The 15061-nt window shown below is 41.9% G+C and overlaps 2 protein-coding genes across 3 annotated transcripts in view; one reads left to right on the top strand and one right to left on the bottom strand.

The window, feature by feature from the left end:
* SCP2 (sterol carrier protein 2) overlaps positions 1-3186 on the bottom strand; it is a 45214-nt gene extending 42028 nt beyond the window's left edge. Inside the window, exons 1-2 of one of the 2 annotated variants that reach the window (XM_044430159.1) lie at positions 2975-3186; positions 355-409 (exon numbers count right to left, since the gene is read on the bottom strand). In XM_044430159.1, the coding sequence (XP_044286094.1) occupies positions 355-409; positions 2975-3025 (106 nt within the window). In that variant the 5' untranslated portion in view covers positions 3026-3186. The remainder of the gene's footprint in view (positions 1-354; positions 410-2974) is intronic. The other variant, XM_044430157.1, reaches the window with a different exon arrangement.
* A 2140-nt stretch (positions 3187-5326) lies between these two features.
* On the top strand, positions 5327-15009 carry ECHDC2 (enoyl-CoA hydratase domain containing 2). Its single transcript, XM_044430178.1, has 10 exons — positions 5327-5563; positions 7258-7325; positions 7669-7756; positions 10598-10684; positions 10891-10983; positions 11225-11281; positions 11650-11837; positions 13042-13092; positions 14077-14124; positions 14771-15009. Exons 1-10 carry the CDS (start codon positions 5395-5397, stop codon positions 14846-14848), a joined length of 927 nt encoding a protein of 308 aa, XP_044286113.1. The 5' UTR covers positions 5327-5394; the 3' UTR covers positions 14849-15009.
* The last annotated feature ends 52 nt before the right edge of the window (positions 15010-15061 follow it).

The raw sequence follows: 15061 nt of genomic DNA, 5'->3' as shown, positions 1-15061 counted from the left end.
TCTCAGCCCAACCTACCTCACAGGGTTGTTGTTGTGGGGATAAGATGGAGGAGAATGATGTAAGCTGCCTTGAGCCCTTTGTAGGAAAAAGGCAGGATATAAATCCAAAAATAAATAAATAAAATATACAATCAGCCAAATGACAGGACTCTACAGATCTATGGCACCATGCAGGGACTGCTGCAATTGCTCTGGGACACAGCTGCAACTTTTGCATAACAGCTAAGACATGAAGTCTTCAAAGCCCACACAAGCTTAGGGTTTTTTGTATCAGACGACTGTCAGTACTGTGGAGCTTATATAACCACCTTGAGGGCCAGGCACACAAGTTTTAATGGAACAGTTAATTATTACCTGCTTCTTTAGCAAAATCAGGATAATCTTTGTCATGGCTTCCAGGCTTTTCAAACTGTTGGAAAGAAGAGTACAAAGGTTGAAGAGGGTCAAGGTTAGTAAAGGTTAGACCATAGGTTAGAACAACAATGTTCTAAAACCTTAGTAAAGCAGAAGATGGGGCATAAAAAGAGCTATAGCAATGATCCTCTGCAATACAACGGTAATACTGACCTACCTTACAGAGCTGTTGTAAGGAATACTAAAGTTAATATACTTTGAGCACTCTGAAGACGATAAAAGCACTAAGTATTGCTATGATATGAGATGAAGGCAAGAGCGTGGGTGAGTTTTTCAGGAGAGTTGTATGAGGCAAGAGCAGTTGAAAGGCTTGTTGTAGCTCATAAACCTCTCAGGGAAAAAATGGAGATTAACTTCTATCCCTTTGCAACCTATGGAAGATTACTGAGCACAAATTTAAACTAAAAGAATCAAGCAGAGAGAACAGTGCAACTTTATTTTCCTAGTAATAATCCTATGCCTCTAACAACGCTTTCCCATGTAGTCAAATGAGCACTCTACCCATTGAATTTCTTATGGTAGAGCGCCATACCAGTCAGTCTCTGTCAGCCTAAATTAGTTCATACAGTTGTGCATTCAGGGTTGCAATCCTATGCACACTTATCCGGAAAAACAATAGACTTGTGGTACCTTTGAGAAGTGGGCAAATCACATGTCTTAACCTAGCCAGCCCTCACCACTGTCTGTGCTGACCAGGGCTGACAGAGTTGTAGATCAAAACATCTGGAAAGCCATAAATTTATCGCTTCTGTCTTTAAGACTAACAGATTTACTCTGGCATAAACTTTCATGGACTATAATCCATTTCATTAGATGCATGGAGTATTCAGAAGAGTTTCAAGTTTTTTACATAATACATGTGGCAGCAGTCATGTGCTTGGAGAATTGTAAATGGTGAGCTTGGGAACAAATTCAGTGCAGAAAGTGATGATGCATTATTTACAATGGTCATTTATAGAACAGCTGTCGCCCTGCCCTTGTGTATTCTACAGGGGGCACACAGGTTAGGCTCTAAAGAAAAGCACATGTGGATACAACTCTATCATTAGAAATTGCAACATTCAGAATCAGTAGGATAGTACATCAGTCACTGGGACACAATCACAGATCCTCCAGTGGCCAAGGTGGAGCAAAGGAATTCCTAAAGGAGATTAGGATAAAACTCTGGGTTCACTTATCAAGCTAAGCCAAAGTGGGTTTTTGAGGGTAGCTGCAGAGTAGCTTTGTGGGTTGTCCAAACCTAGAACAGTTTTCCCATGATAGTCTTGTGTAAGCAAGTCATGCTTAGAATGCATGTATTGTTCCACATGGTGTGTTCTTGAAACCTGGCAGGTGATTTTTTTTTCATTGGTTGTCAGACATGGCAAAAGGACTGGCCAGCAAGAACCGTAAAGCCCCCAGCCTCTTCTTGTGAGCTTGCTACTGTCTCTACCATTCCTACTATTTCCTTCTCAGCCACAGGCCTCAGGATGGATTTTGCTTACCTGCTTTTTTGCAGGAAGCTTGAAGAAAGCGCACCAGATTATCTAGCATGCATTTGCACATTTATTTATTTTTAACTTGCAGTCCTGTACAAATGCACAGGTGCAAATGACTATTACTGCACTGTTTTTCCATGAAGTGTGCACCGTCACCCTCTTTTCTCAGACATTCTCAGGTTCATAAGGGCTCAGAAAATTATGTTTCCTTTTTATGAAGTGGATGAAATAGACAAGGATGTTGGCAATGCTGGACTTGAATCAAAATGAGTAGGTGCTCTTGGGGGTCCTGTGCCCTTGAACAAGAGACCATCCCCAAAATTAAAACAAACAAAGCAAATGTTCCCTCAGGTTCATAAGGGGTGTTTCTGCTTTTGCTAAAATAAACCAACTCAGCTGCCCTCTGAAAATACTTAGCTGGAAGTAACCTTTTTTAAAGTCATGGAGAGATACTTCTACAAAGTGTAAAGTCCCAATAGACATGCATGCTGCTCTTAGCTCTTTGGCAGACAGTTGTAATGAAAGCGCAGTACATGTCCAGGGAGTTGGACATTAATTACAGCCCTATTTTATTTATTCTTTGTAGTATGTTTTTATTTAAATAAAAAATTTCAACCTATTTTATTTATTGATTTGTATATTACCCAACAGCCAAAGTTCTCCGGGTAGTTCTCAAAAATTTGTAAAAACACAGACTACAATACTGCATACAAATTTCAATATACAAAATCCAATTAAGCCATTTTTAACACAGCGGTTGGTAGAGGTTGCTTTTCGGGTTAGTTCCAGGATGTTGTTGGGGAGGGAGGTAGCTTCAGGATTCTGTGGATGACTAGAATATGTATTGTTTTTGCATTGTTTTAATTGGTTTTTTCCTTTGTTTATATTGGTGTTGGGTCCCGTTCCCCATTTATATTAATTATGGATTTCTGAACGTGTTGGTGTCAATCACTTCGGACGCATTATCATCAACAGCATACTGTTACAGTGCGAGACATGCCAGAAAAGCTCTTCTTCTTCCCTTTACCCTTGCCTCCACCTGCAGCGAAATCAGAGATCGAGGGAATACTCTGCCCACTTACCTTGGTCATGCCGACTCCCACCACAAACACCCTCCTTTCTGACGGGATCATCGCTGCAGTCCGGAACTGTCCCGCCGTGTTTCTCACTCGCGTCGCTTCTAACAAGTTCTGCCGTCAAGGGGGAGTCCCCGCCCCGCGACTCCAGCAAGAATCCGACGCAAAGGTTGAAAGAAGGCGCGGCGTCATACGGCGCTCAGCTATGGCTCGCCTCGTCCTCGCCTGCGCGCTCTTAAAGCACCAGCATGCCTGACAGTCTTCCCCAAGGGGTCGCCCTCGAAATATTGTTGCATTCTGGGAATTGTAGTCAGTGCTGCAGCCAGGTGATTTTTCGACCGGGGTCTTATCAGGGAACCCTTCTGGACATGTTCATATTGTGAAGCACACAAGAAAAGGTGCTTGTAGAGCAGTGTTCCCCAGCCTGGCGCCCTCCGGATGTCGTGACGCCCAGCCGGCAGGCAGGGTTGAAATTTTATTTATTTATTTATTTATTTAAAACATTTCTATGCCGCCCCCATTGCAACAAAGCCTCGGGGCGGCTCACAACATCCATAAAAATACAATCAATAATTTAAAAACTGGTACCATCTCGGCTGTATATTAAAATCTATAAATACAATAATAATAAACCAACAGTTAAAATAACTTTTAAATAAAAAGGTCTTCGCCTGGCGCCGAAAAGCAAATAATGACTGCGCCAGGCGGACCTCTCTGAGGAAGAAATCGGAGGAAGACGTTGTTAGACTTCAGGGGTGTGGGGGTGGGGGAATCTTTTTTGGATGGCAAAGTTATTACTTCAATTCAAAACTGTGGAATGCCATCCCTGCCATATTTGGTGTGGTCCAGCTGATTCTGCAAAATCAGGCCCTGGTCTTTGGTCCTAAGGTCTTGCTCTGAACATACCACTGAACTTAAAGTGGTATAAGCATTAGGATTCTGTGCATCCCAAGCAGCAAAGTTAATTAGCTCGTTCAAGAGGAGATAGTCTTAAGCAGTATTTTCTTTTTTATACATTTTTATTGCAAATCAAAAACACCCCACCCCAAAACATAAAACCAATATAATAGTTTACATTGCATAAAGCTTAAATATATCTGTTGCAATTAATACATATAGAATTTATACACTTATTTTGTATACTAGTGGGGGGGTTGGTTGGCTGAAGAACGGTATTTAAATCTTTAAATAAATAAATGTGTGTGGTATTCTTAATTGAAAAAGTATGTGTAAATTTCAACAAAGACAGAGATCTTTATAATTATCCATTTGTAGGTGGTGTTCAAGTCAACAGATCTTTAATCCATTGCACTGGTGGAGATGGTCTCTCCCTGTCCTAAGGGTGTTTAATGTTCAAGAAGTAAACATGAGTTGCGCAGTAAGAGGACTCTGGGTGTACGACAACTACAACAGCTAATCTTTTATTGAAGAGGTATTGTGCTATCCAATATAAATGGAAAATAAGCTTTTGTTGGATCAGATGTAACAAGATCTCTTGAGGCCATTTTCTTCCCAGAAGGAAGAAATTCAAAGTAATCCAGCAATAAAACTTTGAGACAGTCGCTGACTCTCAATTTAATTCACCTCACAGGATTGTAAATGAGGATAATATGACTTAGGAGGATAAATACCACCTTGGAGTCTTTGGGTGCAAAGCCGGGATATAAATGTAACAACCATAAAATGAATGTATTAAAAATCCTGTGGGGGGGGGGAAGAGTTATTCAAAAGCAAAAAAAGAAGAGAGCACCTCCCTAGCAGCAAACAGCACGCTGGGACCTGCTTTTTGCTGCTGACCGAGCACAAGATCCTTGTTGTTGTTGTTAGTCGGGAAGTCGTGTCCGACCCATCGCGACCCCATGGACAACATTCCTCCAGGCCTTCCTGTCCTCCACCATCCCCCGGAGTCCACTCAAGCTCACACCAACTGCTTTAGTGACTCCAATTAACCACCTCATTTTCTGCTGTCTCCTTCTTCTTTTGCCATCTATTGTTCCCAGCATTAGGCTCTTCTCCAGTGAGTCCTTCCTTCTCATTAGGTGGCCAGAGTATTTGAGTTTCATTTTTAGGTTCTGGCCTTCTAAAGAGCAGTCAAGGTTGATCTTTAAGATAGACTGGTTTGATTGCCTTGCAGTCCAAGGGACTCGCAGGAGGCTTCTCCAGCACCATAATTCACAGGCTTCAATTCTTCGGCGTTCCTACTGAAGCATAAGCCAAGTGACCCCAAAGCACGGGTCTCCTCGGACCATAAAGACTCGCGTGGTCCCTCCCTAAGGGAGAACTCCAGTTTCCTGCTTAGTTAAAAGCCGCGCCCGCTGGACGGACCCTTAGCCTCGCAGGAGGCGGTGCCCCTCTCTTGCCCTCCTCCGGCCCAGCTCCAGCGGCGGGGAAGGAAGCGAAGGCGCTTGACTGCCCCAGAAGTCGAAATGGGAGCGATGCTGCGCCTGTGGAAAGGAGCCATTTTGCTCCGGACACTCGCGGCCGAGGGGCTTTCTCCACTTGGGCCGTGGGCACGTGGCGGCTTCCCCAGAAGAGCCGCGTCCGGAGGGAGGGAAAGGGAGATCCTCTTACGCGTCCATGGAGAGGCGAATTGCGGTGAGTGGCGCCCGCAGCCCTTCTCCGGGACGCGCTCGAAGTCGAGCGCCTGGAGGATGCGAAGGCCAGCAAGTACAGACGAGGCGGTTGTGGCGGAAAAGCAGCAGCCTTGCAGTAAGGCGAACGTCATGCATAGGTGGTCGTACAGTACTCCAAAATCCGTATGAATTTTAGAATACGGACCCAGAGAAATGCTTCCTGCGGCCAATACGGATGCTACTGCTTTTTGCAACCATCGCCAGCGAGGAGTCGTATTGCAGCCAAAACAAGGGTTTTTCTACGGGTTGAGGTGGCAGCTGATCATGCAAGCCCCTATCTCGCCTGCCTCTCTGTGTTATCATTTAGTTATTCGGCAGCTATACTGCCCAATAGCCAAAGTTCTCGGGGCGATAACCAGCAATAAATGTTGTTCTCTGTAGCTGTCTCAGTCCTGGAGGCCTTGCCAATAACCAATCGTCACGCCGCTCGCGGACCTCGCCCACTTACTAACTGCTTGGGGAAGGCGCAGATCAGTACGTAGCAACTTGAAGGAACGGAATCTAGAAGGACATGGCGCAAACAGGCTGTTAGGGAATCCAGCCTCCTTCCCTCTGCCTTCTACCGTACAGTGACAGGTTTTCGTAGCCCAGTGTTCAAGATATCCTATGCACTTGCCCATTAAACTCATAGGGGACACCTTCAGGTCTCTAGAACATGTGCTTGGATCTCACTGAGTTCCAGTGTTTGGTCACAGAGAGGGAAGGCTGAAAACAGCAACAACATGGACACTTCTGCATTGTAAAGAAAACAACCAGGATCATAACTCAGAAAGGGTCCACAGAAGTTAGGGACTCAAAGTTGTACCATTCCCTATCCCAGGCCAGCATTAGAGAACTATGGAGAATGATACAGCTTTCAACTTCAGCCTTCCCCTAAAACGGTGGATAATACCGGACTATATCCAGGGTTGTTATAGCCCCTGTCTCAATTGTACTTGTATTAATGAGACTTGAGAACAATCACCAACACTATAGAAGCATCCAAGAGGGCAACTGGAAAAAGGGTTAGACCCACTAAAATGCACTGTTCCCCCACAAAGATCACTTTTGCTGAACCTCGGGGCTTGTATCAGTAACTTTAAAAATGGCTGATTCTGGTAACACTGGTTTGCAGACAATCCAGACATCTTCCTTACATGATTTGTTGCAGGAAGGTCACTACTTCTCAGTGCATTTCAGCTTTGATTTGAGCAATACATGAAAATGTCAGTATGTATTTTCCTAACTGGATGGGATTTGGCATGTGGCTTGCAGACCAAAAGCAAGTTGCCCCTTTCTACACAGACTTTGTCTGGTTTTCCACAGTTCAGAGCCATCCAGATGTCTTGGGCTGAGGATAATGGGAAATGTCCAACTAGAATCTGTGACCTAGAAATCCACTTTTTTGGCTGCAAATTGGATTAACTTTAAAAGAGCAATATTCCCACCTAGAAAAGATGATGCCCTGAGGTTAGATTGTGTTGTGAGGTATTTACTCTTTACTTAACAAAGGAAAATGCTCCCAAATATGCATTTTCTTAGTATTGTGTTGGCACAGTCTTGGAAACATAGGCTGAAAGACAGTCTTTGAAATCCTTTAAACAAATAAGAAATCAATAAATTATGAGATTTTTAAAAAGTGTATTTTAATTATTATTATATATATTTGGAGTTAAGGTATTGCAGAAATTCTGATGAACAGACCACATGCCAGAAATTCACTGGGGAAAAAGCTTGTGGATGAAGTAAGTGAATATCTTACTCTAATCTTGCATTATATTGATCCTATTGAAACAAGTATCTGTGTACAAGAGCATGATAATTTTCAGCCACTTCCTCTGTAGCTTAGACTTGAACAGATTTTGTTGATTTTGGAATGGAGCACAAGTGTACAGGAAGTAGTCAAATATGTACATAGTAAGGATTATAGACCACAATATGGCATGCTGAAAATTTATTCCATACCTGTGTGTATGTACCCTACCGATTGCCATTTTCAGCAATAATTGTATAATAAAGAAAATCTACAGACTTTGGTAGAATATTTCCATGGATTAAATTCTGAACTGATTGTCTCCTCCTCCTCAGCTGTATGAAACTCTTGATGTTCTCCATTTTGATGAAAGTGTCCGTGTGGTGATAGTTAAGAGCAATGTAGAAGGAGTGTTTTGTGCAGGTAAGTGAGGGCATTTTCTGTTTTAAGATAAATTGAAAGGCAGAAAAATATGAAAGGCTACAGGAAATAAAATTGAAATAGTGTATAAATCCCATAATTCCATGTTTGTTTGCTTGGATTTATTAAAGATGCTTCCTGCATCAATTCATTTCTTGCTTTTGCTGTGCCTTGCATACTTTTGTCAGTTTAGAAACATCTATCTCAAAAGCAAGAATTGCAAGTTGAATATTTTTTTGTAGAATACATTGTTAAGGAGCTTTGACAGCCTTCCTGTGGCATTAAGATGTAATTTGAGAATTAGCCCTTTTTAAGATAAACTCATGTCTACATAACAGCTAAGACCCTTAGCATAATAACACATTATTATAATAACACATAAATCACAGTTCATGATTTAGGGCACAGTCCTTTAAAAAGAACATGTGGCTGGTTGAGAATGCTGGGAATTGTAGGATTTTTTCTCCTCTCTAAACATGCACAGGATTGCGTTCAAATCTCACTGAAGTCAGTCTCCTGAGCATTGCAGCCTTACAATTACTGCTTACAATTCTATGCAAGTATTCTATTTAATAATTTATATAGTCACATATCCAAAATTGGTTTCTATGGAAAACTAGTTTCAGCAAGTGGCTTTCTGATCAGGTAAGTGATTTGACTGAAAGTGGGGGGGGAGGGGGGAGCTGTCGGCATAGAAGAAGAGCCTACTACTGTGTTTTATAGGTGATATTCTTAGCATGGAAAAATGACCATTTTTCCCTATGTTTCACATTAGTGTTGGTTTTGTTATGACCTTACAATGTTGTTTATAGCACTGATCTTTCACAATCTGAGAAATACCCTCTGAAATGGTTAGTGGGTATTTTCTGCATTGGCAAACAATTAGGGAATTGCAACATAGCCTTTATAATGGCATAAGCTATGTTAACACTGAAATTTTCCATGGAAGCCTTGTTAGTCTTGCTTTGCTAAACCACTGAAGTGAGCAGCTTGTCTTAATCACATCTTCATTCATTTTGCTTTGTTTATATTACCAACCAGTGGTGCAAAATTTATATTCCTCAGTGTCCTGAATTTGACTGTCATGCTCAGCTAAGATCTTACTGCAACCAAAGTAAGCTTGTGAAATATGCTAGCACAAGACAGTATGATGCAACAAATGAATGCAACTGTAATGAATGAGCAGTACACTGGGCATTCTGGTAGGACATAGCATTTATGTAGGGAAAAGGATGAGAAATGCATATCTCACGCCATCATAATTGTTTTAAAGAGCCTCTAAGCTGAAAAGCTTTCCTAAAACTGGATTTTTTGATCCATTTCTGACAAATCTACTAGTGTCACTTTAACAGTCCAGTGCTATGCAGAGGTAGGTACACTTCTACATAGGATTGGGCTGCAAGATTCCATTGTAGTTCACAGAACAGATTGAGGCATAGAAGCGTTGTCTCTGAACACCTTGGGCAGATCGGCACAACATGACAAGCAATGGGTTTGTATCTGTCTTGGTCTTTTGTGTTAGGCGAACCCTGTCGTCGTACTCCCACATGGTATGCTTGGTTTTGAGAAATTGTGGACAGAAACATCAAATGCTTTGTGGTATCCAAGTACCGCCATTGCTTGTTGTGTCATCTGAGCTAGTGCACTTCAGATGCTGAGGCCAGAACTGCCATTCTTGTGAAGCATCCAACCAGAGCACCGCTGACAGTTGTCAGAGGCATCCCTGCTCCTCCCAACTCCTGCTCTAAAGATAATCTTTGGGACAGGAATGGGAGCAGCTGGTCACCGCTGGGAAAAGAGCAGTACTGCTCAACCTGCCGCTACTCCTGCACAAATTCAAATGGCAAGAATCTACTGAGCAGTGATGCCCCACTGAGGGCTGTGTGCCACAGTGCATCCCTCCATGTGCATCCCTCCATCCCTCCATCCCTTTCCTGTGAGCAACAGAGAGGGATGCAATTGGTTGCCAGTGATGGTGCCTGGTTGGGAGCTGCATACTGAAGTGGATTACCTGGCACCACCCTTTTGCACATGCCAGAGTGAAGCACTTCTTTGCTCCAAATCAGGGCAGGAACAAGAAATAGCTCAGTAGCACTGCTCCGTTGATTCCACCTCTGTCTCTTGGCACGAGGCAGAGCAAAGCCTCATGAGCAAAGGAGCCAGTGGCAGGGACATGAAACAGTGGGGACTGTGTGCTGCAGTGAATTCCCTTACCGCTCCCCTTCCTTGCTCAAGCTTGCCAAAGAGATTTCCTCAACCTGGTTCCCATGTAGGTACAGGCTTGGGAACACCTCTTGGAAAGCCAGAGCAAGAAAGAAGGAACCACTGCTGACACCCAGCTGCTTCCGGCCACTGCTGCTTGTTCACACACACACAAGGCATGTGCTCTGGCATATGCAAAGGGGCAGAAGTGGAATCAACCGAGTGGTGCTGCTCCTTTCTGTGCCCCGGCCAGTTGCTTCTTGCACCTGCTGCTGACTTGCAAGCAGTCGTCTGAGGTGCTTTGCTCTGGCATGTGCTGAGGGGCAGAGGGGGAATAACTGAACAGTGCTGCAGCACATGAGCCCTGCTTGTGCATCAGAGACTGCTTGACAGCCACAGTGAGCCAAACACAATTCGCAAGCTGTCAAAGCAAGGGGCCTCATTCCTCCCCATGGTGCCTGCTGGGGCACTGTCTGGAGGACTGAGGGGGAAGAAAATGGCAGGGGGCACAAGAATACTATGCTGAGCCCGATTGCCCATCAAGCACATCCGTGCAGAAGAAACAGATGGTGGGATGTGTGAACGCAGCCACGGTCTCCTGTTTCTGTTTTCCCAAAAGGTTCTCTGTTGCTATGATCGCAGGTGCTGACTTGAAAGAGCGCGCCCAGATGTCCGATAGTGAAACTGATCATTTTGTTCAAAGGCTCAGAAGTTTAATGGATGGCATTGGTAAGCAGCTTGCAATCACCTAATCTGCATGAGACAATTCTTCTAATATAAACAAATCAGAGTGACAAGTTCATTAACATTGGTCTAGAAAATGCTGATGTGGGTCCAAAAATACCTAAAAATGCCTGTAGATTACCATGAAAGATCTTGCCTACTTTATTGGATAGATTTATGGCTGCACTCAATGAATCCTTTAATTTTTACAGCTGCACTACCAATGCCTACTATTGCTGCAATTGAAGGTTATGCATTGGGTGGTGGCTTAGAACTGGCACTAGCCTGTGATCTTCGAGTGGCGGGTGAGTACACTGGCACAAGTGTCTTCTTCTAGATGCACACTTAAGAATTCAAATAAAGATTGTTGGGTTTCTGCCATTACCACCTGGCATAGGCTGACAGTTGGAGTTATTCTCCAGAATTCTTCCAAGTGCATCATCATAAGCAAAATCCAAGCAAAGCTTAACACATTTAACCTCTATTAAACATGTAGTATGCTTGTGCTATGTAACTTTCTCTCTCCCCATTTTTTTTAAATTTTAGCTTCATCAGCTAAAATGGGACTGATCGAAACTACCAGAGGACTTTTCCCTGGCGCAGGTAATGTAACTAATGTAGCTGCATTTTCATTTGCTTGCACTATTGTAACTGGGTAACATGATGAGTTTAACCAAGAAAGGCCCTAGACAGGACCTCCCCACTCCCTTCCAAGTATCTTTAATTGAATGGCTGGCTGGGGAATGCGATGACTTGGAGGAGGGGTTTCCCTCCTTTCTTCTCTCTTACCGCAAATAGGACTGTGTTACCATTAATAAATCAGAATGGAAATGGGTTCATATACAGATGAGAGAACCATGCAGTAGAGAAGCTTGAGTGACAACCATAGCTTTAAGTACATATTTTCACTTTGGTAATTAAACACTTTATGTATAATTGGCTTCTTGAATTATGCTGGTTTTTCTATCTAGGTGGAACCCAGCGTTTACCACGCTGTATTGGAACAGGCCTAGCTAAAGAATTGATTTTCACTGGTAGACAGATTGATGGACAAGAGGCATTCTCAATAGGGTTAGTTAATCACACAGTACCTCAGAATAAGGAAGGAGATGCAGCTTACAAAAGAGCACTTGCTTTGGCTGAAGAGATTGTTCCTCGGGTGAGTTTTCAAGTTTTCTGTATCATCTGAACCTTTCTGCTGTACATGCATGTTTTTAAATAATGTAAGGCTTCTGTTCACTGCACCATCCTTTTCTTCCTCCCTAAAGAATATGCCAGTGCAAACCAAAATGTAAACTCAAGAATAGGTAATTTTGCTGAAACCTACAGTGGGCAGTATGCCACTGTGGCAGCTATAGTCTAAAAAATGTGCAAGGAGAGAATCTGGCTAAAGTCCTGCTTGCCCAAGGATTGTACAACCACTTTTAGAAATGGGCCATGTGATAATGCTGAGGCAATGCACAAATGTTTGGTAGTGCTCCACTACGGTTATTTGAGTTTATGGACTAACACTTTTGAATACTTCCCAGTGATTTACCTAGGCAGTGAATTCAGATTTGAATTCTGTTTTGTGATTTCTCTTTCTCCTCCCTCCCCACACCCTTTATCTTTAGAGTGTAAGATATGTCTATTTTTTTAATATAATTCTGTAGGGTATCACAGATACCCATGTTGTTGCATAAATAGTAATACTGATTCCTGGATAAGTAGATGTATAGATTCCTCAATGAATCCAAAACTTCAGTAATTTACCTCTAGAACTGACAGCTAGATGAATCCAAGAAGCTGACAAAAGGCACAGGAGAAATAACACGATAAGGGGGCCTCTTGATAAATCTGCCCTCTATGACTATTTAAACTAGGGGCTTACACCATAGATTTTAACACCAGAGGTATTAAGAACATGGATTTCCTGTTTGAGTGGTGTGTAGGTAAAGCTAGTATTTCCTCCAGGCTTCTTCACTGAGCTTCATTACACTGACACTATTGCCAAGTTAAGCAGCTTGGGTTTTTGTTTTGTGTTTACACCTTCTTCTGCAAACACAAGATACTTCATTGTTCCTTTAACAACTGCAATAAATAGATCCTTGAAACATCTTGTTGACTTTCTCTATTGTGGGAACCCTTTATTTCCATCTAAAGGCAAGTCTCTTGTATACTGCTTATTTCAAAACTGCTAGATATAATTAGAAGCTCTGGTAAGGCCCTCTCACAGTTCTGAATAGGATTCTGTTCATGTTCATGTGTTTCTGACTGCTTACTATTATTATTATTATTATTATTATTATTATTATTATTATTATTATAACATTTCTATGCCGCCCCTTGCCGAAACCTTATAAATGTTTCTTTTCTTCTAAAAGGCCCCGATAGCTGTGAAAATGGGTAAAGTGGCTATAAACAGAGGAAGCGAGGTAATCATTTGTTAAAGAAGTTTAACATAAACTTTGTGTTACACTCACTTCTTCTACCATCGCTTTGTCCCTGCAACTCCATCTTGTCCAACCACTCTTCCTTTTTTCTGCTTCCAACAACACTTCCCCTATGCAGTACAAGCAACTGAGAGAAAGAGCTTCATTCCTAATCATTCTTAGGCAAAGACTGAGTGCATAATAGTTCCGGAGAAGTAACTATGTTAATCTACAATTGCAAATAGTCATTGAATACCTTAAAGACAGATTTATTAAAACAGAAGCTTTTGTGGACTTCTCAAAATCACCTTCCTGCATAGCACTTAGGCTTGGCTCCAATGCACTGTGGGGGGGGGGGTGTTATACATAGGGATGAAAAGGTTAGTTCTCTCCAGCCAAGTTGTCCCCCTTCTCCAATGGAACAGTTAATCTTTTCCTTTTGTTAAAAAAAACCCCTTCAATTATGCCAATAAAGATTTTTTAAATATCCCAGGTGCTATATGGGGCATGGGGGAGGAAGTATTGAGAAAAGTAGAGAAAAGAAAATTTTATCCATGGATAGCAAATGTGAATGTCCATAAAAGGTTCCCAGTAAGGGAATTTGGCCCTCAGACAGAAGACCCTAGACTAAATCTGACTTCATCAAATGCATGCAGCTGATACAGAGAGCTCTAGGTCATAACATCTTTTGCTACAATAAAGCTGTCAATCTTAAAGTGGCATAAGACTCATTGTTTGGTACAGAGAGTCATGCCTTAGAACAGCTGAGACGACTAAATGGATTTCAGGTAGCTTATCAGGCCTACATATGCTACAACATGTTGTTTATCTTTCTAGCTAATGTGCACATAGCACTTATAAAATCCAACCCATTCTAATATGCTAAAGCACACTATTTATTAAATCCATCAAGAAAATATACAATAGCTAGTATTTTAGGAATCTTTTAGCATATAAGTAGGATACCATTTCCTTTTCCTTTTTCAGGTGGATATTGCCTCTGGGATGGCTATTGAACGAATGTGTTATGCTCAGGTAGGATAAACTCAATTTTTATTTTAAAAAGCTGCTTTCCTTCCATATAGGACATATACCTTCCAGATATTTTGGACTACAGTTACCAATTTCTGCCTATTGAGCATGCTGACTCTGAAGTTCATTGGCATTTTAGTCCAAGGTGTTTGGATGGCTCTGGATTGCTTAATATTTAGTCCTAGATGTTAAGAAGATTAACTGTGTGGAGCTAAGCTTTGGTTGTGAAATTTGGTAACCAAATACTATTACAAAATATGCTGTTGCATTCTTCAAAAACTTATTTGACATAATTAACTTTCCTCAAGTACCTGAGTGCAGAATAATACAGTTGAAGAAGAATTTATCTTACTCCAAGGAAAAGCTATATGTATACCCAATGAAGTTTACAAAATGTTCAAAAAGGCCATTCAAAAGCTGTTGCTCAGTGCAATACACTTGGGCCATTTTAGCCTTTACTAACATTAGAGTTTAACTGGGAAAAATAGACAGTGGGAAAAAGACTGAGCAGGCTATTGTAAGCCATCCTGAGATGTTCTGTAGGATGAGATAGAAAAGCTTTAAATCAATCGTATTTTTGTACACCTCAAGGTTGGTTGAAATTAGAAAACATAGCATTAATACCTCCCCTATTGTATTTTAAATACAGAATATCCCTACCAGAGACCGTCAAGAAGGGATGGCTGCTTTCATAGAGAAACGACCACCCAAGTTCATTGGGAAGTGATGCTGCCAAGCTGTGTTCAGATGCCTAAAGACAACTCTGGGAACTGAAAGGCTGTGCCTTGCTAGGGGTTTTTTTTTTTTTTTAAACATAAATTGTTATATTGAGTGAATGTTTGAATTTCTCTTCTGTCCCTTTTGAAGCAATAAAACTCTAGAAGGATATGGATGAGGGCTAGATACCACCTCATAAAGACCAAAAGAGGCTAAGTTGGTA

The sequence above is a fragment of the Varanus komodoensis genome, unplaced genomic scaffold (assembly GCF_004798865.1).
Source record: "Varanus komodoensis strain SLA01 unplaced genomic scaffold, ASM479886v1 scaffold20_1, whole genome shotgun sequence".
Lineage (NCBI taxonomy): Eukaryota > Metazoa > Chordata > Lepidosauria > Squamata > Varanidae > Varanus > Varanus komodoensis.
Note: the sequence above shows the minus strand (reverse complement) of the source record. Positions and strands in the feature narration are given on the sequence as shown.

What these genes read in the sequence shown, in the direction of transcription:
- ECHDC2 (XM_044430178.1), top strand. Translation starts at nt 5,395, where the DNA reads ATGGGAGCGATGCTGCGCCTGTGGAAAGGAGCCATTTTGCTCCGGACA. An exon ending in GGAAAAAGCTTGTGGATGAA is followed by an intron (nt 7,326 to 7,668) that starts GTAAGTGAATAT and finishes CCTCCTCCTCAG; the next exon opens with CTGTATGAAACTCTTGATGT. An exon ending in AGGACTTTTCCCTGGCGCAG is followed by an intron (nt 11,282 to 11,649) that starts GTAATGTAACTA and finishes TTTTCTATCTAG; the next exon opens with GTGGAACCCAGCGTTTACCA.